General features: G+C 44.9%; 1 protein-coding gene across 12 annotated transcripts in view; it reads right to left on the bottom strand.

The window, feature by feature from the left end:
* Cbln4 (cerebellin 4 precursor) overlaps positions 1 to 22679 on the bottom strand; it is a 44613-nt gene extending 21934 nt beyond the window's left edge. Inside the window, exons 1-6 of one of the 12 annotated variants that reach the window (XR_015446131.1) lie at positions 20679 to 21718; positions 17756 to 17872; positions 16080 to 16215; positions 7664 to 8259; positions 7415 to 7514; positions 4080 to 7326 (exon numbers count right to left, since the gene is read on the bottom strand). Coding sequence is in view for 6 of the 12 variants with exons in the window: in XM_087197982.1 (XP_087054108.1) it covers positions 8198 to 8259; positions 16080 to 16215; positions 17756 to 17872; positions 20679 to 20969 (606 nt within the window). In the remaining 6 variants the exon portion in view is untranslated. The other 11 variants (XR_015446133.1, XR_015446134.1, XR_015446130.1 and 8 more) reach the window with 11 other exon arrangements.
* Positions 22680 to 27832: the final 5153 nt, after the last annotated feature.

Raw genomic sequence — 27832 nt, 5'->3', positions numbered from 1 at the left:
TTTCACATCTCTGCTAACTCCAGGCAGTAACTACTTTGGTCTCACTCATCTCTAGATCTCCAGATGTTGGTGGATGATAAATACTAGTATATTTGTTGAATGAAAGATTATGTGAAGGAATAGGCTAAACCCCTAGTAATCTGCTACTTTTCATCTTGTACATAGCTAAAATTACTGAGAATGTTCCCTATCACCCTCTCTTGACCTCTCCCATAAGATTTTCCATAATGCACTAGTGATCAGTGGAGTAGCTTCCTAGTGCTTCATTTGAAGTGGATCTTCTGCCCAGTCTCCCTTTCCCAAAGCACAACCTCTCTTTAGATATCAGTCCCTCCATCAAGTAAAGGTGCTTGCTTCTTCCTGTTTCACTGAGCAATTTTACTCTGCACCTGAGCTTGCATTTTAGTATTCATCAACACTGAAGCACCTACAGGCAAGGTAAGGACCTACAGGCAATTTATGGAGATTAGTCTGAGTCTAATCTCTCATACCCATGGTTTATCAAAATACTTCTTCCAAACTTCCAGAGTCCTGCCCCTAAGTAAAGTTCTAGTAAGTGAAATGCGATCCACTGGTGACCTCTAAGTTTTAATACTCAACCTCAGTACCCCTAAACTTTGAGGATGTCTCTGCCTATCTTGTTAATTCACTCTTAGAACCAGTTAACCCAGAGGACCAATTCTTTTTATGCCAGTTGCCATTACCCCTAAATCCATCAGAATTCTCTTCTACCCTGGATGTAGAAAGTTTTCTAAAATGTTTGATTTCCTTTGTAAATTTATTTTATTTTTAAACAATTAATTCTTCTTTATTAATAGCCCCCATGAGCCGAACTTACTAGCATTCTGTCGTGTAACTTCAGCCTTCCCATGGGAGTGGGACCTAGTGACTTCCATCTAATGAATAGAATACAACAAAAATCATCAGCTGTCACTTCTGAGATCAATTTGCAAAAGTTGCCAGTTTTGTCTTCCTAAACGCTGTGCTGTCTGCATTGTGATTTCAGTGGGCACACTGTAATGAAGCAGCCAGCCATGGTGGAGAAGCATAGGTGGAAAAGAACTGAGGCCTAAAGAAATTGGGATGTGTTATATACCTGTACCAACTCCACGTAAGGAATGTAGATATTATGTGCTGCAAACATCTACAAAAAAAAAAAAGGACAGGTATCAAGGGATGAGTGGCAGGGAGAAGCAGAGAAGGGAAAGGGAATGAAAAAAGGAATTTAAAATGTGTTATGTGCATGTACTAACTTCCCACAAGGAATGTAAACATTGTACACTACACATATGCACTAATAAACTAAACTGAGTATCCTGAAGAAAAATAAGAAAAGAACTGAGGCCACTTGTATCAGTTCCCTTGTAGCTTCACCAAATACCTCATTCATAGATATATGAACGTGAATACATGAAAGAAATTTGAAGAGTTGAGACTCAAACCCAGAGAGTTCAAATAAATCAGCAGGGTGAGGTACAGCCACGGCCTCTGGGCCAAGTCGTGTGAATAATGAGTCAGGCATTTGTCACTACCACGCAGGAGGGGACCGAGACATGTGACAAGCAACATGTCAGCCTTCAGAGAAGGATTTTAGTGAACTGGCTCTATTTCATCATTTAATAATCACAGAAATTAGTGAAGGAAATGAGGGGCTTGGCAGGTCATCCAGCCCATCGTCTGCCTGTATGGAACAGATCGCTGGGGCGTATCTTGTAGAGTTTTATGGTACTCCCTGCTTGAAATGATTTTTGTGCCTAGAGAAAATTAGGGACCACCTTACACTTGCTTCTTTGCAAAGGCCACAGTCCAAATTCTGCTCCTTCTCATCTGAAAACTATTTCTTACAGGAAGAAGTAAAGTGTCATATTTATTTTGCTTGAGTCATGCATCACTGCAACAAAAGTCCTAGACCAGAGGTTCTGGGGACCCCCATGGATGAGGTTCAGCCACTTATTCCAAATACCAGTTGAAGAGATGAATGGTGGCAAAGATGGGAAAGGAATTTATTCTCAATATTGTCACCCTGGGGAGAAACACAGCACTCTGTCTCTTCAAGGAGCTACAATAGTCCTGGGGTTTTAAACCAAGGGTCAGTTCTTGTATACTTGGTGATCTATAACCAGCTATAGGCTGGTTGATCAGCATCTCAGGACTGATCAACCAGTCCTGCTGGGCCTTGCTGTTGCCTGGGAGCACTTTTAGCTCTTGTTATAAGATGTTTATCCATCAGACCTGTTGTGTCCAGAATCAAAGCTGGCTGCAGGGTAGAATGACTCAGAGACACACCTAGTGCAGAGTTGACCTGGAATCTGACCCAAAGTTTGAAGGTAGTAAAGGAGACAGATACAAAATAAAAGAGCAAGCTTTTATCCTCTTGTTAGTTACCCACAGGCATCTGCAGGCCCAAGTGAAGAGTCCTACTTTTTAGCAAAAGCAGCCCGTAAGTCCCTGTTGTATCACAGGGATGGGCCAAGGCATGCACAAGTGGCAGCGGCAAACTATGAAGCAATGTTGAAGGCATCAGGTGTTTATTTCTTGCTCACACGACATGCCCAGCATAAGTCAGCAGGAGAATATGTTATCGTCATCCAACTGATGAAAGGATTTCATTATGCTCCCCCATAGTCAGCATAGGAAAAGATGGAAGCAAGGTGAATTATATTGTGTTTTCCTGGTAGTGGCATGCCTCATTCTGCTTTCATTTTATTGGCATATCACTTAGCTATTTATTTATCATATTACCTATCCATGTGCCTGGAAGGGGAAGAGTCAGAAATCCTGGTGGGCAGCATGACTGATTGCCACAAGAAAGAAACCTACACAGAATGCTAAATGGTCCGCCTCATTCTCAAAGGCCACCTGATAGTACGAGCAGGACTCTGCAAGAGTGGAGGAATGGCTTGAGCATCCTTTCTCTTCCATCGCTGGATATGTATGGACCCCTAGGATGGCCAGGTATCTGGTTAAAAGATAGTCCTGAGTATGCCTGTGAGAGGATTTCAGGAAGAGATTACCATTTGAGTGGATGGACTGAATACCAATGTGTGCAGGCAGCAGCCAAGCCCTGGAGGGACCGAATAGAACACAAAGGTGGAAGAAGGCTGAATTTGCTCTCGTCCTGACTGCTGAGCTGGCACATGGACCTTCTCCTGCCCTTGGTGTTCTCTCCTCGGACTTTTAGGCTTGGGTTACAATCCACACCATCAGCTCTCCAGCCCTCGGGCTTCCCAACACCACCAGCCTCCCAGGTCTCCCTTACGGCTTGCAGGCAGCAGATCATAGGACTTTTCAGCCTCCATAACCCTGTGGGTTAACATCTTAGATGAATCCCTTTATATGTACATCTCTTATTGGTTCTGTTTCTCAGGAGAATCCCAACTAGCACAGCCCCTTAATATGTCAAGACTTGCAGTGACAAGAGAATGAAAGCCACTTAATAGTGATGATATTTAAAAGAGGGAGATAGCAAAAGAAAGTCAACAGATAAACCAGATTAGAAAGGTGTTTGAAACATAAATACAAGGTAGGTGTGCAGAATGCAAGCACACGTGTATGCATGTCTGTGTCTGCATGTGTGTGTGATTGACCACCACATTCCTGGTGCCCTAACACAGTGAGGAAAGCATCATATGGACAGAAAATTCACCTCAAGATGTTGAAGCCCTAAAGTGAGGAAAGTGATCACATGAGGAAATAAGTCCAATGTCAGGGGTGGTGTCTAAGTGGTTACGGATGGCTTCCATATGGGACTGGGGAGGTGAGGCTAGTGGAGCATCAGAAAGTGAAGGAAGAGGGGGTGTTGGAAATAGGAGATTATTTAGATACAGAATGGATCATTAAATAAATGAAGAACTGTAGGACCCAAGATTTTATTTTGCAGAAGTAAGGTACAAATATGGAAAGAGGAAAAATGAAATAAAATTTGTGGTTTTAGACTAGAATTGGAGGTTACTGAAATAAATTCATAGGATCGATGGATGAATGGATGGGTGGGTGGGTGGGTGAATGGATCTGTGTGTGACAATACATAGCTATATTGCTTAGATTATCCACTTGGAATGCTTAGGAGCATCAGTACCAGTAGCAATGAACATGTCTAGCCCTCAGGACTTGGTTTCCATGAACAAATATCCAATGAAATGAACCAAAACCTTGGAGAAATGACTATTTTCTTTCAAGGGAAGAAAAAGTAAAAGCTAAGCCAGAACATCTTTTTATATAAGAGGGGAAGAAAGGCTTCAAGAATGATGGAAACCTGCTTTTTGTAAGTGAAACCCAACTAAAGGAACTCTTCTGATAAAACTGGGGACAATTGGAGCATTTAAGCAAATAATAATCATAATGGATATAATCCAATGAATGAACTTAGAAACCAGAAGCACATATAAGCATAAACAGACAGACATAGAGTTTGGTGAAAAATGGGACATTGATGTAGTCATAAAGATCATTCCCACAAAAAACAATTCTTAATTCTAATGTGGAAGAGAAACAATAGTGGACAAGCCTAGGAGACACCACTTTAACCTAATGATCTCAGGGAACATTACCAGTAATGGGAACAAAATTAAATTCTGTACCACCTGCTAAGATGCAAGGCAGCAGAACTTTTGTGATGTCCTTGGCAAAGATGCATAACCTGAATTCAATCGTGAGAAGAAATTAGACCAATCTTCAGTGAGGAACATGGTAGAAAATAAAACTCTGGCCCATTGTCCTTCCGAGAGTCAAAGTCATAAGAGTAAAAGACTGAAGAAATGTCCTGGGCTGACAGCATCTACAGAGATGTAACAACAGGATGCGACACGAGATTCTGCTGTGAGCCCGTTTGCTATGAAGCAAGGGTCCCCAACCCCAGGCCACAGGCCGGTCTGTGGCCTGTCAGGAAGTGGGCTGCACAGCAGGTGGTGAGTGGCAGGGAGCAAAGCTTCATCTGTTTACAGCTGCTCAGAATCGCTGGCATTGCTGTCTAAGTCCCGCCCCCGTCAGATCAGCTGCAGCTTTAGATCCTCTTAGGAACGTGAACCCTAGTGTAAACTGTGCATGTCAGGGGTTTGGGGTGCCCACTCCTTATGAGAATCTAACCACCAATCTCCCCCACGCTTCCACGGAAAAACTGTTTTCCATGAAACCAGTTCCTGGTTCCAAAAAGTTGGAAACTGCAGCTGTGAAGGACATTATTGGAACAACTGGCAAAACCAAATGAGGTCCAAGTGCTAGAACATCTTAGAGCATCAATATTAATCCCCTGATATTTATGGTTGCAGGGCAGGTCTGCAGAATACTTATCTTGTTTGTTAAAAATACTGTTACTTCCGGTGTGGTGGCACATGCCTATAATCCCAGAACTTGGAAGGCTGAGGGAGGCAGATCTCTAGGAGTTCTAGGCCAGCCTGGTCTACATAGTGAGTTCAAGACCACCCTGGACTACAAAGCAAGACCCTGTCTCAAAAATTTTTAAAAAAGAAAAATATGTTAAAGAATTTGGAGGTGAAGGGACACACCCCTGAAATGGTTCAGGAAAATACAACATGACTTAGTATTCAAAGTACAATTTTTATAAGCTTTTTATTTCTTCAAAATAACAAAAACATAAAAGTTATAATAAAAGTAATGAAAATACATGAATGACATAATTAACAGAATAAGAAAGTTGCAGAGCTGAATGGTGAACATGGTGTCCTCGTGGACCCCTCCACTATGATTCCACAACCACTCCTTTACATGTGTGCACACATATGCCCTCAAATGCACGTTAAACACACATATGCTCCTAAGCACACACACACACAAATGCACACCTGCACAAGCCTGCAGTGTTGATGGTCATCACCTCTGGCAGGAAGATTAAGTCTGGAGTCACTTCTGTGGCTTGTCTGAATTGTCCAGCACTCACTGCCAAGACCAGCAGCTCCTACTGCGATGAGAAAGTGCACAGAAAGGCTGACAAGCTTGTTTGTTCTCCAGGCTTTTCTGAGTTCTTCCAGCCTTGTGAACTCGCAGCCACAGCTTCATGTGGGCAGCAAGGCTGGAGTGGGAAGCCACAGGGGAGAGCACCCTCTGCACATCCTGGCTCTTGTGTTTGTCTCACTGTGCCCACTGCACAGAGTGTAGCTTGAGAATGGCCCCAGGGGAAGCCCCTGCCCCACTTAACCTCACAATCACCAGGCTGCTGCTGCCTACATTGCCAGCATTCCTCACTGGCAGCCAGGCTGACTGGCTCTGCTCTGCTCAGCACAGTGTGAAGCTGGGACATAATCAGCGAGAACCTCAGTGTGGAAGAAGCCAGGAGCTGGGTACTCTCTCAAGGCTTCCAGCTAGTCTATTCCCCAGGGCAGAGCGTGGGGAGCTGTGGACAAGCCCCCTGCTGGTCCTTTCACATCATCAGAGAGGCAGCCAGGCCAGGACACTGAAGGTGCCCACTGAGCAGGTCCTTTCTCGAATCAGCGACTCCATCAGCACCAGGAGTCTTGTGTTGACAGCACCATGCAAATTCTCAGTGATTCTTATCTGGAACTTGGGGCAGATATTTTAATGAATCTTAAATAAAAAGATGAATTAAAATCAAATTCTTTTTTTTTTTTTTGGCAGGGGTAGGGGTTGCACCTAGGCCTTGTGCATGCCAGCCAAGGGCTCCACCACCGAGCCACCCAGCCCAAATTTGATTTCTTATGTGGGACTGAATGATGGAAAACTGAAAGTCTTTGTACCTAGTTGGTCACTGGAGTCATCTGGAGAAACTGAAATCTAGGACCGATTGGTAGCCTCACATTTGTGGGCTCAGCAATCCTCATGGAGTCCACAGGAAGAGTAGAGTGACAACAAAAATATCTCCTTTTTCTTTTTTTCTTTTTAACCCCACACATGGCAGCATCATTTGCAATTTTTTTAACAAACATGCATTAATTTGCTAATTCCAAAAACACAAGGAGGAAAAAATAAACCATCATGAAAATCATTCCAGCAGAAGTGCCTTTTTAGGTTAAGGATTCAAACAGCAACTCTGAACTTGGAGATTCATCCATTTGGCTCAAACAGGCTGTATTAGGAAGACAGCAGGCAGTGAGAGGACAATCCTTGCTAGTTACATCATTAGGTACAATCTCCTTTACATTCAGGTGGCATTTGATGGTCGGCAAATTTCAGCAAGTATTTTTATTTAAACATTGATTCTCAACGGTACCATAAAAATAACTGATGTGAAACCTCTGTGGTTCTGGAGAAAATGCCGATTTCCTGGGCTCCACCAAGTCTTGTATCATCAGAAATGCTGGGGATAGATATCGTTCCAATTTTAGTACATGTGCTGCTGAAGCGAGCATGACGCTGGGGATAGAAAAGCAATGTGACATCTGCCCCGGGCATCTCAGGGTGCTTATGCACGGTGAAGCTTAACGACCACTGAAGTACCTACCACTAGTGCTCTGAGAGGTGAGGCAGACAGTGCCAGAAGGCTCCATCACGAGGTCACTGGGGAGAGGACAGGACTTCCGATCCTCCTCACTTTCCGGAGCCTGCAAAGCCACAGGGCGGTGCAGTTCCTCAGGAGGACCCTGGGAGCAGGTCCCACAAAAGCTCCCTAACCCTTCTGCCGCTTAGTGCAATGACAGAAGAGCAACTTCTGCCACGGGAAATGAAAGTACAGTGATTCCCTGTGACCCACCTCGACAGTCAAGTGCTCCAGAAACCGCGCTGCTCCCCGGGGACCAGGACAGAAGTCCTTTTGCCCGAACCACACAGTCTGGTTTCTGCTTTGAGGGCTCCCGGGTGAGGTGACTCCACCCCTCACTCTCACTTCTGGGCAGCCGGATCCCAGCAGCAGGAACAGGCGGAGGCTCGGGTAGTAGAAAGTGCTAAGTGTACTCCAGAGACTCAGAGACCAGGCAGGGAGTTGAGGAGAGGGGTGCACAGCACAGCCGGGAGCGCGGGCACCCGGCCCGACAGCTCCTCTCGGCTGCTCTCACAGGGCGCAGGAGGGCACTTTGACAAGGTGAACGTCTCCTTCCCCTTAGACCCCCCCACCAACCTTTTCAAACAGGTTTTCTTCGCCTCCTCAGGAAAAATGCACAGCCAGAAGCAAACAGGGTGTCACACTTCCTGCCACCTCCATCACGATCCCCTTAGGTCCCTGACCACACCTGCCCCGCCCTCAGTGGCCCCAGCAGGCCTGTCCAAACCTGTGCTGAAGAGGCTGGGATCAAGAGTAATGGAGGAAAAGCTTTTTTACAATCCAATCCAGAGTGGGTGTCGGTTGGGATCCTAGAGGCAGAAATAAAGTTGAGTTACAAGAAACTTTTAAGGAATTATTTTCCTTGGGAAGCTACATTTATGGATTCCTGCTCAACCTGCTGAGCTTTTAAGGAAGCTGCCTGTTGGCTTGCAGGAGGGGTCAATTTCCTTGGCCTCCCGCTCTAGGTGTCCATGGGGACTTCCTGTGGACTGGAGCCCGGCAGAGGCCTGGGCTTCAAACCCACTGAAATGAGCTTCTACGGGTACCAGATCCACTAACTCAGACCCTGGGGTGCACAGGCCTGATGCCCAACTTCCCATAATCAAAGACTCTCTTTACAGTGCAGATACCATGACTGGCATGATGGCACAAGCCTGTCCTCCCAGCTGCTTGGGAGGCTGAGGTGGGAGGATCTTAGGCTGGAGGCCAGCCTTGGCAACTTAGTGAGACCCTGTGTAAAAATAAAATTTTAAATGCTAGGAATATAGCTCCATGGTACAGCACTTACCTAGCATGTGTGACACCCTGGGTTCCATCCCTAGCACAGAGAGAGAGAGAGATGGGGGGGGGGGACAAGGAGAAAGAAAAGAAGGAGACTGAGAGAGCAAGGGAGGAAGGGAGGGAGAAATAAATCAGACACAATGAACAAGGTGAGGCAGTCAGACCTCTCCCATCCCTCCTCACTACCACTCACCACAAGCCACTTCTGTACAAGCTAGGAAAAGGAGCTCCTTGTTAAAGAACTTTCATCCATCAGAAGATGGCCTATTTATTAGGAGGTAACAATCTGATGCTTTCTTCTAGAAAACTGATCACAAATCACTTTCTGATGCCCGTGATAGAAATGGTACACCCATGGAACAGTGCAGTGTACAACTCCAACATCTGTCCCTGGAGGCCCTCTTTGTCCTTTTAACAAAGTTTGGCCCTGAAAAAACAGTGGTCAGAGCTGGGAGGAGGTAGGTCACCTACAGCACTTGGCTGTTTTAAAACACTCTGATCCCTGAGCTCAATAAATGCTAATACTGTGCTCTGCTTTCTATTCGCAGAACTTCTGCCTACAAAGAGGTGTTCTCCAAAAGCTTGCTGGGATGATGGAAGAGCAGTTTCCTGAGTGTGGGGTATACAGCAGGCACACAATAAGTGTATGTTCCTTCTATTAAAAAAAAAAAAAGATGCCTCCAATTCCCAAGGGAAGGTTCTTGCCTTATTTCCGTCCTAACAGTTGGCCTCCAGCAATCAGAAACTCACACGGACGACCTTGTAACTCGCGTTCAACTCGCGTTCAACTTCAAGTCCTAGCACTGCGCCAACCGCTGGTAGTAAAGAGGTGCTGTGTAGTTTTTCTTTTCCTTTTAACAACCAATTCAGTCAAAGAAAAGCAAATCTTGCAGAGCAGGACTTTTTAATGGCTCTTATGGACTCCACATTCCCCTTTATGGGTACTTATAAAATGTTGTCTTATCATCCCATAAGAAGGAAAGAAGGGCAAAGTCCTGTCTCCCCCGAGACCAGCCCGGGAGGCTCCTGATGTGGCTCCTAAATCTCCCGCCCTCTGGAGGCCCCCCGCTCTGAGTGTCTCTCCCAGGGCAGCAAAAGCAAGTCCTGGCTTCCTTCCAAGCTCGCCAACAGCTTCCTTGAAATACTGAAGCATGGGGCACTCCTCTCCCTGGAGAGAAGTTACCAGGCTGTTTCAGCAGCATTTCTCCTTCCAATCAGCCTGGTAGAGAGAGGGAAGAACAGAATCTAGTGCACCTTCTGATGCCACCTGTGGTTCACAAAGTCACCCCACAGGAGCTGAGACCTGTGCTGGTGATGCAGCCCTCTTCTGTCCGCAAAGAGCTGACCTGAACACTCAGAGAGAAAGCAGGGGAAGAAAGGGACAGCCACTGCGAGACACGATCACTTCCACTCTTTGCCATTCCATCCTCATGTCGGACAGCAGCCGAGTTTTATAGCCAGTTTCTCCCTAGTCTTCCTAGGGGAGCTGCTTTCTAGCCGTGGACACCACTTTTTTGATCGAATGCTTGTTATGTTAGCATTTGCTCCATTCTATTTTTTTTTCACATAGGGGGAAAAAATCATCACTTTTTTCACTGTGGTGTTAAAAATGCTAACATTCAAAGTAAAAGCTAAGTTATTTTGAAAGAAACCCTTGTGACTGTTTATATGTTTTTAAATAGCTAGGGAGAAGGAACTTGGAAGAAAACTACCCCATGTAACTCACAAAGGAAAACACAGAAGTAATTAAAACCTCTCACTCCACCTTGAGAATGGAATTGTTCGAGTTGGCCATTGTTACTCATTAAACAGGGCAATGGTCCAGGCAACCGAGTGGGCGGTAGAGGTTTTTTATTATATAATCAGGGGCTAGAGATATTTTCTGACCTAAGCATTTGGTGCAGATTCATTCCTTAAAAGGCTTAGCCAATGGCAACAGCCCCCTTTCGTGTGTGGTCATACCAGACCCAGAACACAAGACCTTGTCACTAGACGGTCTTTTCCATACACACACAACCTGCCTCCATATCAGTGTTCTCAACCACTGGGTCCACAGGCCTCACTGTCTTCCTATCCTTTCCCTTCTTCTGACTTTTCTAGTCCCTCTTTTTCTAGGACTTCTGAAAAACAGCAGTGAAGTGACTGCACAGAATGGACAGGTCATGTCAAGCCATGCTTATGTTCTCTTGTCATGAAGGTTAAAAACTAGCAATGTGGAAGCATTCACCCATCCTGCATTGATTTCCCTACATTTTCCTCCTCTTATTGATTACACTTTGACATCGAAGCTTAAGTGTGACAAAAACAGCAAAACAGCAGAGAGGAAGAGAGAAAGAGGAGAAACAGACACGCTTGCTTCTCTCACCCCAAATTGTGAGGGAAGAAGAGATATTGGCAGGAACCTCTCAGTTTCCCTGAGAACCACAGACCACTGGCTGCTCAAATTTCCTCAAAATTCCCGGTTCTTAGAAAGTCCAAGTTTATGTTCTCAAAGTGGCTTCATGGGAAATAAAGGCCTCCTAAACTCAGTGCATGCAATAATGTATTTTCTCATAAATATCAATAATGAACCTAAAATATAGTCAGAAAGCCTTCTGCCTTTGCATGAACTTTAAATACGGAGACTGGCCATACAGAAATGACTGATGTCATTGATTCATCTGAGTTTCTCTCTCTCTCTCTCTCTCTCTCTCTCTCACACACACACACAGCCACGCACACACGTGTGCCCTTTACTCAATGCGCAGTGTCTTCTGAGTCTAGGTCCCTTGTGCACTTCTCTCCCTGGAGGAGGAGTACTTTAGTTAGAAACAAAAGCAGTAAGTGACTATATCCGCCACTCTGATGGAAGGCTGAAGGTATGAGGAGCATCCCAGGGCTTGCATTCTTCACCAGATAACCACTTCCTGTCACTGACTTACCTCTGCCTTTGGGTCAGGGTCCCCACATCTTTCCTGGAGACGAAGTCTTCCTGCAATGCTTGCTCCATGCACGTGGGAAGAGTCCCTGACCCCAGAATGAGGATGTCACGCTGACTCACATCTCCACTCACAGTCCTGGTCCCTATAAACACAAGGCCCTGCACTGCACGGCATGGCTGTGAACATCCCCGGGGACTGTGCTAGACTGCAGCTGCCAGAAGCCCAGCCCAGGCCATCTCTGTGCAGCTGATCTCTGGGATTTACTTCAAGATAGGGCTCCATGAAATGTAATGGTGCCTGAAAACAATGAGAGGGGCAGGAAATCTTGTCAAAATGCAGTTTCCAAACTGATAGGTGTAGGGTGAGCCTTGGCTCCATGGGGGGCTTCCAGCAAGCCCTCACCCCATGCATGAATGCTGGGGGAACACAGATGTACCCTGAGTAGACTATGCCACTGAACCTGTAGTGCGGCCAGCAGCATTCGTGTCCCCAGGAGTTGGACAGAGAAGCAGACCCTGCCTCCCCATTCCCCAGCTGTGCCGCAGGAGAGTATGAATTTTACCAAGATTTCCAGGTGATTCTTATGCACATTAGTTTGAGAACAGAACTTCAGGGTCAAAGTCAAAGACATTATTTTCTATCTGAAAGGTCAGAGGTACTAAGAGCAAAATTATCATTTTGGTTCTAAGATATCTGAAATCCACATGAAAGGCAGGCCTATATTAGAGAAGAGAGGGTAACCAACCTATTTAGAAGGCAAATTCTTAAACCCCTACCCCCTCGATACCAAAGAAAATCATTTAGGATAAGAGTTTAAGTTGCTAGCTGCAAAGGACAGGATGTGGACAGCTGTCACTTCGCTCTGCTCTCATTACTTCTTGAGACCTTTAGGCCAACCAATCTGGAGACCTCCACTGCCAGGGGACAGGTGGTTTCTATAGTCAAGGTAGGAGGCGGGGGTGGGCCCAAACCTTTAGACAGATATTGCTCCTCGTGAAGATTCTAGCTTTGTTGGGTATTTGGGGAGATCAGGAAGAGAGAGAAGCCACCACTCTAGACTCAGCAACTTGTGATGTGTATGACCCATTATAAGCATCATTTAGCTGATGTTTGCTGAAGGTGTCTATTTCAAAATTTGAAACAATAACTTGCTAAAGGGGAGAACCTCAAAACAGGAAGTTATCCAAGTTGACAGAAACTAAAAGAAAAAGGGGAACACAAACTGAACTCAAAAAAAAATTTTTAAAGAATTTTTTAAAATGTAATTAGATAATAAGTCTAATGGAATCTGGGATCACAGGGTACACCCCAAAAGGGATTAGGATCTGTGAGACTCTGTGTGCACATTTTCCATTTCCTTCTGTTGTGTTTACCTGAGTTCCTGTCTAGAGGAAACTGCTTGCTGCAGACAACTGCTAGCATTTGCAGATCAATAGATCAAGGAGCAGTCAAAGGAGATAGGAACCATCCAGGACAGAGGCTGGCATTGATGAATGTGGACAGGGCCAATGCAAATCCTATGTTCCATTAGCATTTTTGTGGACCTAGCGATTTCTGAAAACAATTTTCAAGTCATAGGACACACAGGGAGCATCTGACTCCATTTCTGAAAAAAAAACTTCTAACACCACAGCCTCCTGCTCTTCACTCCGTCACACTCCAACTCAATTTCCTTCCATCCTCCTGCCAATCTGAATCTCCTCTTGCAGCCCTACTTGTTGCTTTGTCTATATTAGGACTTTAAGTTTTAGTAATCATAGTAGGCTCTTGGTTGAGCTCCTGCTATGCTCTAGGCACCTCAGTGCTTTATTTAATCCTTACAACCAACTTTTGCTTGTTTAGAAATAAAATGATTAAAGGTCAGAGAGGTGACAGAACCTGCCCAAGGTTACAGAATGGCAAATAGAGGCGGCAAGACTCTAACCAACATCCACCCAAAATCCAAGCTCTTCTGGCCATATCATTCTGTCCTGCTGCTTTTCCTCTCTCATGTCACTCTTTCCTTTTCACCCAGTGTGCTTAAGGGAGTAGCTTCCATTTCCTGGAAGGCCATCTGACCACAACTGTCCACTGTCCCAGGTTGCCATAGCCTTGGTACCTTTTCAAATAGACTTCTTTTTGAAAGTTTCAAATGGATGTTGTATTCCAAAATGTGTACACTAGAGGTTATGGATCAAAGACAAGCACTTTGCCAGAGTTCCTTTATGATCAGAAGAAATCAGGAAAAATAAAGGCAAGCCCCCAAAGACTGTCACAGCATCTTTATGAAAGGCATTTCTACCCTGGTCTCTTTTGATAATTATTTTTGTCTGGCCAATCATAAGTGCCAGTTGGTAATTCCAATATTCTTGTGCCATTTTGCCAAGTCATTGACAAGTAATAGATGGGAGTATGATTCACCCTGGTACACAAGAGCACGTGAATTTATAGAGTCTACTTGCTTTAGAAGAACATCTCTTTTACTGTCTCTCTGTGCAATCCTGGATTTTTTTAGTATTATAAATTCAAAATTATTGACTGAAATCCAGCTGGAGGTGACTTGCACGAAGGATCTGTTACCAACATCTCCAGATAATGCTTTCTGGGAAAAGAGGGCAGTTCTTCCTGGAGATGAGTGAGTATTTTGATTTGGAGATTAATCACAAACATACTAGAAGTCATGTGGGCGTAAGTATCGCTTGCTCCCACCAGCTACAAAAAAGGGCCTCTGCCCTACCCCTAATTGCTTTATCTGACTACGGACCACGAAGTGGAGCTAAAATTCCCAGGCAACACACGTGTTATAACAGCTCCTCCTTAAAAGAAGCCTATGATCTTCTGCATTTTAGTGAGAAGAGCAGGACAGAGCCTTTCCCCAAGTCTTCAGCTGGAAAATATTGGTCTTTATACTCATGAACATTCATTCATACAGTAAGCACTCTCGTGATATTTTAGGGCATCTTTCTAAGCCTAACTTCCTTACAGTCAGTCCTTCTGAAAGAAGGGTTTACTAGGTTCATTGATTCTCTTTTGGCAAGCTTGCAACTCCTGGATTTGGACAGATTAAACACTGTAAAGATTTCCTATACCAGTTTAAAGGACATTACCAGGAAATTCAAAAAGATTTTCTTAAACTCCAGAAAACAAGAGGAAGGAAGGAGGAAGGGAGAGATGGGAAGAGAGGGAGGGAAAATAAGGGAGAGGGGAAAAAAAACATTCTTCCAAAACTGAAAGGACAAAACAATTCAACTAACATATATTAATCTTTATTCTATAACAGAGACATAAATAATTTTATGAATTCATGTGACCTATACAAAAGACAAAATAAGATATTGCACTAAATTTAGGTATGGGATATTTGGATTTAATATTAGTTGAACAGATAAATATATACAATTTAAGGAATTAAGGCAAAACCAGATGATGCTTCAAACACAACAGAAGGCTTGAAAAATAGGTATAATTAAAATCAAGGGTACCCCATTTCCAGTTAATAAAGTGGTCATATCTAAGGGGGAAAAAAATCCCTTAGGTTTTTAATAAAGCAGTCATTATCAATCATGTTAATTAAAGTTGAGCAATAAAGTATAAGATTTTCCACGGCGGGGAGATGTTTTGCCGAAGTTTGGGGACTGAACACTTAGAATTCGGGTAAGCAACTTTTTCCTTGTCAGATTTATGATCTACTTTTCCTATTAGAAAATATAATTTGGAAAATATGACTCTTTCACATAGATAATTAAAATACAACTATGAAGTATTCTTCTTTCTCTTTCTTGTTTTAGGGAAATCATGTTGGTAATCTCATAGTCAAGGTAAATTTCCAGACAAGCCATCACCTTATTTATAGAGAATACACAATGCCAGCCACTGAGAAACAATTCCCAGTTGCCTTAAGAGAACAAAACAAATTCCAAAGCAATAAAAACAAGTGTAGCCAATATATTGAAACAGCACACGGTTCTTTGGCAGTATCGCCCTAACCATTGATTGAAGTCAGAACTTTAGTTTTCTGATTCTCAGACCCGGTTGCCAGCCTTTTAAAAAATAAATAAATAAAATTCCACATCTGCAAACGAATTCAGTAATTCCACGAAATTAAACTCAGAACAAACCTGAAGACAACTTTTGACTGTTACATTTAAGCATAGATAGGTATTGTCTGCTTTGAGTCGCAATCCAAATATACTGAAACGTGTACACACAAAAATAACCTCTGGAACTTTGTGTTGGCTCAGACAGGTCTAGAATCCTTAAAGAGAATCCATATTCACCCACGAGAAACCAATAAAAGACATCAATCCAATGATGAAAATATGATCGTCCAGTAACTCAGGGGTAGGCTGCCCCTCCCCTGGATAAACACCACGGAGAAATCAAATTCTATAGGGGGAATACCAGAAAGCCAGAGAATGTGGAATACTGCCAGCCTCCAACCAAGTTACCTTTCTCAAGTTTTAGGTAAACCTTATCTTCCTTGTCCAGGTAAAGCAGGACTCCATTTGTGGCAGCTTCACGCGTGACATCTTTGTCCCCAGCAAATGCAGATATTACTGGTTTTCCATTTAACATCAAGTTAACCTACAAGAAAATAGAAATCACTGAAAATCCCCCTCTAAAGTTAAACCCCATACTGGGTATAATAAATAATGTATAAAATGGTACAGCTAGTAAAATACCTGATGTTCAGAAAAATATCCCTTTCCTTTTAAAGTAGCCAACTGTGGGGTCAGACTTAAGACACTATCTACTGAGTCGATTTTTCTTTTTAGTTTCTCCAGTAGAAATTTTCTTAATTCCTACCAAAAAATGAGCGTCCATAGAGCAACCTAGTCCTGTGAAAACTGGCTTCCCTTTGGCATATAAATTAAGCTTACTATTTATTTATCTCCTCTACTCAACAGCAACCTCTTGGTAATGAAATGGGCTTCTCAGCACTCGCTGACCTCATAAACTGAAACAAGCAGATTCTGCAAATACTTTGAGGTGTCTGTGCAGCCATGGCTGGGATAGGGAGGAAAATCATTTGAAATAAATGTGCATAAATGTGTGTGTTCATTTTTCTCTGCTTTCTCTGAAAAGAAATATGCATTACAAATATTCACCACTACCATTGGAGATCTTAATAATGGAAAATTAGCAAAGAATCAACTCAAAATTTTGTTACCTTTTTTCTATACTATAATTCCCATTACATTGTGGCAAACATTACGTAAACTTACAGATACAGGAGCTTGGAGAAAGTTTCTGCCTGGAAGCAAATTTGTTTACTACATATTCACTCCTTTTAGGTTAAAAGTAATATTAAATAAGGTAAACCTGAGACTGATCAATTTTTCCACTCACTAGGACATGTAAAACTGGTGGAAGAGTAGGTAATCTATCATTCATCTCACATGATATATGATATAAATACTGTGCACAAGATAAAATCCTATCCTAGAATTCCATAGACATACATGACCATTGTTTGGTATTAGTATATTTGAATGTTATGGAAAACAGCTCAATTGTTAGGTCAAGCCCATTATCTTATAAGGTCCAAAACACAATGTGTTATTGAATATATAACTGCAACTGATAAGAATTCACCAAACCCAATGAGCCCAGGATACACTAAAACATACGCATAGCACATCTTTTTCAACAAGTACATAGTGAATAGTTGTTCCTTCATATGTTTATTTTAATAGCTAAATATATTTCATAGTTTTAAATGATAGTAAATTTTATTTAACATGCACTTGTAAACCTCTGCTAGTTTTATGTGTTTTTTTCCTTTAAAGTACAAGTTATTTTTGTACATGCATTAAATGAAATAAAGATTGTAGAAAGAGATTTATGTCACTGAATTTCTGCCAAATCATGTTTTATAAATGTTTGATTGTTATTAATGTAATAAACTCATTTGTTTGTTTTTTCTACATGGTTTTTGTCACACACCTAAGTGGATATTATAGAGAAGAAAACTGGGAATTAAGTGTTTTTAAAAATAAACTATAATGATTGCTATTTATTTTCACAATGAAAATACATCTTTGAATAAACATTTAAATATACAACCCACTAAACATAAATACAGTTATTTGGGAGCAGAGACAGAGTGGGTCAACACACATACCTGGATTGTTTGGCTCTGGTAGACTTTAATGACATGAAAACTGAAACTGTAGATTCCTTTCCGTGGTGCTACAAAGACAGACTCTAATGTGAAGAAATTACCCACATTAACTAGGATCTACAAATAAAAACAATAAATAACAATAAATCATTCCAGTATTTTCTTCTGTAAGTAGAATAGTTTTCCTTTCTTCCCTCCCTTCCTTCCTCCCTTCCTCTTTCTTTCCTTCCTTCCTCAACAACTAACTTCAGAAACCATAAAGAATAAAACATCTCATTCTATTTCTTTCCTCTTAAATGACTTGGAAAATGGACTCATTTATTGAAAGGTGCTTCCATCTTTTAAATGGTATAGGAAAAATAAAATAACTGCTCTGAATTCATGCCACAATTTCCAGCAAGGCCAGATGACACTGGAAATACCTAGGTAACATGTGAAGGCTTACACTATCAGCTTTACTTTGAGAATCAGACAAAGACACCACCCATGAGCTACCGTTCGCACTGCCTACGGGCCTTCAGAATGTCCCGAAGTGACGTCTCCAGGCCAGCCAATGGGCATCCGTGGCTTTCCACAGTCATCCCTGGACACATCACACAGAGCCCTGACTGGCCCTGCACCGCGCGACATAATCCGTGACACAGAGCAGTTGGTGCACAAAGTGACATGAGTGCTTTGCCCTTCCCAGAGCTTCTGCCAGTACTCTCCCAAGATCCAAGACCATTTTTTTTAATGTCTGCGCCATCTAAGCCTAATTATAATATTCTGGCAATGACTCAGCCCTTGCTGGCTGCTAAAGATTGAAGCATGAAGAGGTGGGATAGGTGGCCTTTCCTTGTTCCTCTTGGTATTATGCATTTCCCCTTTCAATCACCTGCTGTGTATTTAAAGCTCAAGGGTCAAAATTAGGTGCTATTTCCAAGAAAGAAACAATGTGCTTTGTATTCCAAGATGTTCATCTTATTTCTTCTGGTTATGAAATTAATTCTGAATTAAGTGACCTATGAAACTAAATTTGCAAAGTCACATAGGCAAGTCCCTCTCTTAGAAAAAGAGAGAGGGGGGAGCAATAAAATAACAAGAGATTCTTTCATGTCTCTCCAAGAAATAAATCTGTAAGGAGCATTACGACAAATCAGATATCCCTATAAAGATATATTTCCTTTATACCAGTGGCAATCTGCTACTATCTCTTTTAAACATCAGCTTCTTGTCAAACTTAATACATTTTATGCCTCTTGCATAATGTCCTAAAAGTGTACTATTACCTCTGACCACTATGCACTACCAGGTAGATGTACCAGGCTTCATATTTGCCTTAGAATACATGTATGCATGCGGTTTTATGGAGATTCCACTGTCTTCCCAGTAGGCATCAAATTTCTTTTCTCTGACCTGATGATGAACAGTCTTTCAACAAGACACCAGCTGTGCAATAATCCCCAACAGAGGGTTTACAGAGGATTTTTTTTCAAGCACATTTAAAATAATTTCAGGTGTTTAGCAGGGACTTCCTGACTCAGATACGAGTGGCACAATTCATTAGCAATAATGGAAATGGCTGATGTGTGTTGACTACACATAGAGCTGACTCTACATTATAATTGGAACTTCCAGGTGCATCAAGATGTATAACTAAAAGCGTCTTGTTGTCTCTAAGATGAGTCTCTCCAGGACAGAAGAACACACTCTTCTCCTCTTCTAACTGACAGGAAGGTCAGGGAAAAGAACACCCCATACAGATGCCAGGGCGATGCCCACAGTATTCCAACAGTTAATTAATGCACAGCCACGGGTGGTGCTAGACTTGATTTCCTTCACTGTAGAAAATACTGTACCAAACCCCAAAGGGGCTACTGGGTCTGTTTAAAACCATGGCCGTCCCAGAGTGAACCCCCAGAGAGGCACTCTCTGCTTCGTCAGCTGCAGAGCACCTCACTTGGGAGATCTGGGAAAGGAACACAAGGGCCACCTCACGCCTCCTCTGCTCCTCGCCACAACTGTGCCCTGTGACTTAGGAATTTAAAAGACTCCGGGTCCAGTTGGGTTTGGAATTCAAACTGCAAAGTCAGTTTTCTTCCCTAGAATGATTTCCTCAAGCTAAGCTGGTGTCCTGGGGTTTCTCATCACGCCAAGGCGCAGAGCTTGGCGTCGCGAAACGGGAAGCCCAGGCTCTCATCAGTCCCGCCCCAGCCCTCTTCTACCTTCCCGGAGTCTGTCCTCCGGGTAGTGCAATTCTCGGAAAGGACAGGGCCCAAGAAGCGGGAACCAGCTCCCCAGAGCGTTCCTCCAGGAGCTCGGCGCAGTTGTCCAATTCCTTCTCCCTTGGGAAGCAACTTTTATCTGAGTACTGGAGACCGGCTTTCTGCTTACTCCTGGCAGCAGCAGCCCCACGCGGAAGGCGTTTGGGGACCTGGCCTGGGAGAGGGGCGGTGAAATATCACACACACACACACACACCATCCTCTGAAGCCACCTGCCCGCTCTCTGCGCCGAGCCTGGAGCCCGGGAGCTCTCTGGCAAGAAGCTTCTCCACCTGGAGAAACAAATCCAACATCTATCCTGCGTCTGCGACGAAGGACTCTGGGCTGGGGCCCCAGCTCGGGCCGAGGGATCGCGGCGTCCAGGGGCCAGGCCCCTCCATAGCCGCTGACCTGTTGCTGCTCAACTTACCCTGAGCTCTTGCTGCCCGCTCCGCGCTCCGGAGCCTCAGTACCTCTGCCTCCGTCAGAGACCTGGAGGGGACTGAGCCCGGGGCTGCGGAGCGGGTCGTCAGAAGTTTTAGACTCAGATACACCGGGGAGCCCTGTGCCTAAATGATCCCCCGCACCCCAATCAGACCAACTTGGCCCCAGCAGGGAGCCCCGACCTGAGACTCGAGACTGCCCACCCCCTCGGTACCTCGCACTCCTCTTGCACTGACCTGATCGAAGTAAATGATCCGCGTCTTGTTGCTCATCTCGGATGGCTCGTGGTTGGTGCTCCTCACTGCCGAGAAGGCCACCTTGGAGTTGGCCGCCCGCACCGATATCCCCAGAGGGGAGGAAGAGGAGCCCTTGGAGTCCGTAGCCGGGTTCGAGTCGCACACCACCAGACACTTGCCCTCCAAGACGATTGGCTCGGTGTCGTTCTGCGCCCAGGCGGGCAGCCCGGGCAGCGCGAGAAGCAGCAGCACAGCGGGCATCGCGGACAGCGCCCGGCGCGCGGAGCCCATGGTGAGCGGTGCTCGCCCGCGTCGCCGACTCTCGGATCCCGGAGCTCGCAAGGTGCCAGCGGCTGCTAGATCGACAGCGCTGCTGGAGCGGCCGCGGCGGCGCGCACCCGTCCACCGGAGCCGTGGGTCAGAGTCTGCCCTCGAGCTCTCTCGCTTGCGCTCCTGCCTCCGTCCTTGGAGAGCTCATGCAGAACCCCTGGCCCTGCGCAACTCCGTCTCAGCAATCAGCGCCGCCTGGGGCCCCTGCAGCCGCCCGGTGCCTAGACATCCAAAAGTCGCCAAAGCCGCACAAGCACGCCTCAAAGGAAAAACAATACACAGAATCTCACCCCCAGCCCAAGCGCCCCCAGGTGAACCTAGGAGTGGGCCGGGGTCCAGAGGACGGGGGGCTCAGGGCGGCTCGGGGGCGAATCACACAGGCGGGCGGGGCTGCCCGGGCCAGGGGAAGAGAGCAGCTGCGGTCACTGCCGGGACGCCGGCGACTCCCACTTGCGCGCTGTCTCAACTCCCCCGAAGCCCAGCGCCACTCCGGACGAGGGCAGGCGGCGGTCCGCGGGGTCCCCCGGCGGGAAGCACCAGTCCGCGGGGCCGCTTCCAGGGCGCCTCGCCGGGCGGCTGGGCTCCCGGGTCTGCCCGACCCCGGTCCCCGCGCGCAACTTCCTCTGCTTGAGCCGCCCGAGAGCGCGGAACGGGCGCACGCGCGCTATTTATGGGGGCGGCGGCCAGCGCGGGTTGGCCGTGCTCGCCCCGCCGCCGCTGGGGAGCGCAGGCGAAGGCCTCCGGCGACCCCGGCCCAGACGCTCACGCCTGACGCCCGTCGCCCGGGAGCGAGCGGGGGTGGCACGCCGGTGGGCAGGTCCCAGCCGCTCAGCCCGGGAGCGCGCGGCGCGGAGGGCGGGCGCCCGGACCCTGGCTCCCCCAGCCCAGCGCTCGCCTGGCGCCTCCCCCCGCTCCGGATGGCGGACTCGCGGTATGCCCGGCGCGCCCGGCCAGGAGCTTGTCCCACAGAACCCTCGGGCCCGGCGCGCTCGGGGAAGCCTGGGGCACTCCGGGCTGCGGGGCGGCTGGGAGGAGGCGCCCGGCTCCCTCCTCCGCTCAGGCTTCGGAGGCCACCTTCCCACTTGCACCGCAAATGCACCCCTAGCAAGGCCAGAAAAAGAGAGGAAGTCCACTCCGCCAGGACAAGTTTTCAGAGACCATACCCGCTCCAAGAACAAAAGGAAGAGTCCAGCAGCCGAGAACACGCATTCCTCTCCCCTTTTGATGTCTCTCCCTCCCCCGCTCCACCCCTCTGCCATCTTGGCCTCTGATTGCCAAGGATTCGCTTCCCTGTCTGTAGCCTCCACGGGAAGGGAAGGGGGTGCAGGAGCCCGGGAAGTCCCTAACCCTCTGAGAGGGCAGCGCTTCCTAAGACCGCCTCTGATCTCTGAGTTGTGTGGTCTCTTTGGGGTCACCGCACTCCCTACCCAATTCCTGCTTGACTCCTAGGTGCCACAGGGCAGACTCCACATCTTTAATCAAAACAACACCTTCACCAACAGCCCTGGCCACACTGATGTCTCCGCGTTCCTTCCTGAGTGAAGAGCATCCATCTTACCATGGCATTCAATCCCCACCACCTCCACAGCTCAAGCAGGACCTGTGTCTCTAGTCCTGGCCCTTCATAAGGTCCTTAGGGGGCCATTGTATTCCCATAAGCACCGCATTGCAATTCCGGTTTAAATAGGAGGTGCTTCCACTGGTTGGCCATTCCCCAGACCCCACCTCCCTATAATGTTGTAACTAAAGGTTTGGTACCCGGAGCCATGGAAGCCTCTAGATTCTTCTCCATTGGGACAGAGTCAATTCTTGGTGGCAAGTGCTATTTTTTATAATGTTGAATGTCACTAATCTAAGCAGTAAGCAAATAGGTGAACTGGTTAGAGTCTTTTGAAGATGGCCATCTTCTACCCAACACAGATGCATCACCCTGAGCCCCAAATACTTGCCATCTGAAGCCTGGCTGCACTTGGTGACTCAGCTTTCACCATGGTCTTCCTGGATTAGAGCTCCATGTCTCCTCATTCGATGCTGCCCTTTGAGGGCAGGTGCTGAATCTAATTTGGCTCCTCTTTTTCTCCTGTAGGGGAGAAAGGTAGGCACTCTGCCTTTCCTGTTAAAACAGCTGTTTAGGAACTGAGCCTTTGAGCTGCTCAATTTCACACTGGGAGGAGTTTGAAAAATAAAAACAGGATGGCTACAGAATTAAGTATGTAATGAGCTGCCTTCGCTACTGACCCCAATGTATTCTATCTGCATCATTTTCTTCTTCAGGCATTTCCTTTCTGCAAAAACTCAGATTTAAAGAAACTTCTTTCTCTCTTTCTCTCACCAAAAGTATTCACTGGTAGCACCCAAATCTAGCAGAGTGACCCTGTTAGGGACTCAATAATTGAATGAAGAATGACTACTTTCAAATAGGGTCAGTCATTTATCAGCCATTCATCTTATAGTAAAAACTAGTCTAGATGAGAGTCTCAGTAAAATTTAAAATCAAAGCCTCCTGGATAATTTGAGATGAAGGCCTCTGTTGCTTATGTGCTGCTACTCAAGGTGGTCTGATAATGAAACATGACATTTTCTGTCATCTCCTGCCATGAGAAGCTTTTGGATATTGTGAGTCACACAGTCATCAATTTTCTCACTGCAGTTGATTGAACTAGGACAGCCTTCAGGTTCCTGGGTGCTCAATCCATCTGACAGCAGAACTCAATGGCCTGCATGGCCTGACTTGGCCACGTGAGTTGAGGCTGACAAGCTCTCTCTTCCTGGCATCTGAATGAAATACCAAGGTGCTCCCAAAGCAGCAGGTGCTATAGAAATTAGGTCTGTAGTCTTCCAAACTGGTGTGATCTGGAAGCTGAAGACACTGTTGTGAGAAATAGGAGGACTCACCCGACACTTGAAGACAGAAGCCAGTTATGGGGACTGAGCACTATTGAGAGATGGAGGGAGTAAAAAGTCCTTAATTTCTCCTCACAAGAGGTCCAGCAACTCTTCTTCTAACCTTGGGTTTCTTGAGATCCTCCTGCATCCTTTTATAAAACCCCTTCACTGGAGCAACTTTTGATAACCTACTGTTCCTTCATGAGGTAGCCTCCGTAAGGTAACCTAATGTAGACCTCATTAGAACAGTGTTTCTGAGATCATACCATAAAGGTCATGTGTCTCTTCCAAAAGACACTACTCCCACTGCAATCTCCTGCCTATGAAAAATGTTTTCTGAACGTTTGGGGAAAAGTATCACTTCCTGCTCCCTATCCTCTACCCTACCCCCAGCATCTCCAGGAGAAAAGAATCAGGCTCAGGCCCAAGTTTCTCTCCAGCCAGAGCAGTCTCTCTCTTTTTCCTTTTTTTTTCCCAGTTAAAAATATGCTATTAGAAAACATAGCTGTGACCCATATGTTTCTCTTTTGTGAGATTCCCAGATTGTATTTGAGGCCCAAGAAATTTTTTTCTAGACTTCTGGAGGCAAGGCAAGAATGAATTTCATTTCTCTGCAGTTGGGCTCAACTTGCAAGTAAATTAGAATCTGATGTTTCATAGGAAAGCAACTCCTGTGGTCAGTAAATTCAATGACTGCTCACCCATCCATCCTAAGAGAAACTAAGATTCAAGCAAGCCCAAGACAATGAGGACCCATGAGCAATTTTCTGCTTCTGAAGAAAATGTCTGAAGGAGGCAGAGGCATGCGCACAAGGTATTCAGCTCTTAAGCCTCATTTGTGGTTGAACACAGGAAGACTCCTTGCACCAGGTAGCAGAGACGGCCACAGTTCAGACATGCAGAAGGAGGAACATAGCAATACCTATCACCCCAAGCAAATGCTCTTTTTGAGGAAGAGAAAGTAGCTTAAGGGGAAAAGGTCTTGCTGAACAACCATTGTGTGAGTACTAGAAAACTACAGAGCCATGTTGAGTAAATCTCTATGGCTCCTTCTGGACATACCAAATCGCAGACTTGTTTTGTATGACAATGATACTGGGAAAACTACATGGAGGGCAGAAAAATCTTATTTCATTGGTTTCAGAATTTAAAAATTTAGACAGTTCCTCTATATAAGTTAAGTGGTAGCAAATATTTTAGAGCTTTCAATGATACAAACAGCCTACTGCAGTATATGTGCCATAGGTTCGCCACTACTCCTCTTATAGTTTTTTTTCCCTCACTATGTTGGCCAACAAAGCATATGTCTGAGATGTCAATGAGAAGTAATATTTCTTGATCATCACTACACACAGATTTTTACTCCTTTTTGGCTTTTCCATAATATTCTGTGCTTATTCCAGTATGAAGTCTAAATAGTAGTAGTAGTAGTTGTTGTTGTTGTTGTTGTTGTTGGATTTTCCATGAGCCATTAACTATTTAGGAGCACAGAATGTAGCCAAAAGTAGGAATAAATGAATAAATAAGCAGTGTTTAATGAATAAAGTAACTTAGCATTGTTCTTATTTCTTTCGGGGGAAAAAATATAACATTAAGCCAGAAGGATAAAAGTAGGATAGGAAAAATAAAATTCTTTCAGAAAATTTGATGAGCTTAAACTGTTTAGTCTACCCTTACTTAGTAAGACTGGAAGCCCAATGAAGTATAAATTCACCAGAAGATCTACAACTCACACAGACCAAGGGCAGACCTCAGCATTGGTACTATAGTGAAACCCTGGCTCACTGTCTGTCTGTCTGTCTGTCTCTGTCTCTCTCTCAAACATTATTCTTTTCTTACTGCAATGTACCTTTCCTTGAAGCCCACCTGATGGAAAACAGCAACTGACACTCCCAAATTGTACATATAACAAGAGGATGACAGAAAATCCCAAAGGATCTGGGTCCTTCTCCTCTGAGGTCAGTTGCCCCATCCGAATCAACCACCTTGGCTGGAGAAGCAGTTACACCACATACAGGTGATTCATTCCACAGAAGTAAGATATGTGGAAAATGAATGAAGCTGGGATAGGGCAGTCTTAGAAAGGTCGTTCATGCAATATGTGGTAAAGTGGAAAAGAGTAAGATACAGATTAAATTGTACTGTGTGACTCCATGTTAAGCCTCTGAAAACATGCCCAAAATATGTTTCTGTTCCAATCAAAGAGGAAAAAAATGTGAAAAGCTAGATAGCAAATTGGCAGCTTTTGAGAAATGAAATACAAGGAAAGCTAACATTATTAGTTTTATTTCGGTGTTTATTATTTGAAGGGCCACAGTAATCATGTATTACATCATGATGTACATTTAAAATAAATTTATAAAAAACCAAAAGGGTGTCTGGGCCAATCATCCAACAGTAACTTATTACATTAGCATTTTTCTCCATCATTTAAGCTTAATAAAATTTGGAGAGCAAAAGAACTAACATTCGTTCTCAAGAGTGGCATTTGTTGAACAGCAGTTTTCTTCCTTTGGCTAGATTGATCCAACGCATCAATATAAGATCATTCACTCAACATTCAGGAAGACATTTAGGCATCTGAAGCCTCCCAAAATATCATTTAGGAAAGAAATACACTGAAAATGGTAAAGCTCATGGATAATATCAAAATTTCAGGATTTAAGTTCCGTTTTATTTCTTTCTTCCCCATTCTCTTAACCACTGGGTCTCACCTGATTATATTTCAGCTTTAACTCAGCTCTTTATGTGACACATTGGCATCCAGGACACTGGAGTTCAGCATCAGTGCCTGAAAGCTGCCAGGCCACTCTTAGCAGAGATAAGCAGTGACTGAATGTGTGGTCCAGACCAATGGTTCTCACTCATGGGATTTATCTGGGAAGCTCGCTGCCAATGCAGACTCTCTGACCCCAGTCTGGAATTACTCTGTTCATGTACTGGGAATCTGTTTTATTAACTAGTGCCTGGCTGCACTGGAAGCTTTGACTTTGTAGATGTCCTTGGTGAGAAGCCAGCACCCAAAGTCCATCTGCGGCCAGGCTGACTAACTGTCTGGCTAAAAGCAGAGTATTTACCTACTCCTAGCTTTATGGTCTTGGAGCAAGTTATAAACCTTCCTTCAGCCAAGGAAATTGCAATCACATAAATAATCCCTAGTATGTGGCTTGCTATGAGGATTGACTGGAAAAAGACAAGCAGAACACAAAGCACCATGCCTGGCACACAGGAGATGCTAATTATAAGTAGCAATTATTGACACTAATTTGTGAGATCCACTAATGACTAAAAGCAAGCATCATACCACAGTACCCAGGATTGAGGTCCATTATCTCTCAGTAACCAATGGCCACAACTTCATCTCACAAATGTTATAACAGGGACAATGAAACATGGCCAAGTCAGAGAAGGAATCGAGGTTTCAACACCCAGAAAATCAACCACTTGGACGAAGGCCTGTAATTCTGCATGGCTGAAGCCCTTGAATGAAGCTGAGGCACCAGGAAAGTTTATGAACTCCTTATAGAGGATAGAAAGATGTTTTCAGTCCTTTTTATTTCTTTCTTGCTCATTCTCTTGGACTTCAGGTCTCAACTGAAAGAAGCATTGAGCAGAAGTACACAAGTTCTTTGAAGGAGAAATTGTACAGAGTCAGGAACAGCCAGTCATAGCTGGGCGTGGTGGCACACACCTGTTCCCAATACTGGGAAGTGGAGGCAGGAGGATTGTAAGTTTGAGCCCAACCTGGGCAACTTAGAAACTTAGTGAAACCCTGTATCAATATTGTAAAAAGGGCAGAGGCTATAGCTCAGTGTAAAAGTCCTGGGTTCGATCCCCAGTACTGCAAAAAAAAAAAAAAAAAAAAAAAAAAAGGAAAAAAGAAGGGGAAAGGAGGGGAGGGGAGGGAAGGAAAAAGAAGAATTAGAAACATTCATCAC

The sequence above is a fragment of the Heterocephalus glaber genome, unplaced genomic scaffold (genome assembly GCF_053883595.1).
Source record: "Heterocephalus glaber isolate CG9 unplaced genomic scaffold, H.glaber_assembly_v1.0 deba00001673, whole genome shotgun sequence".
NCBI lineage: Eukaryota > Metazoa > Chordata > Mammalia > Rodentia > Bathyergidae > Heterocephalus > Heterocephalus glaber.
This window is presented reverse-complemented; position numbering and strand designations above follow the sequence as displayed.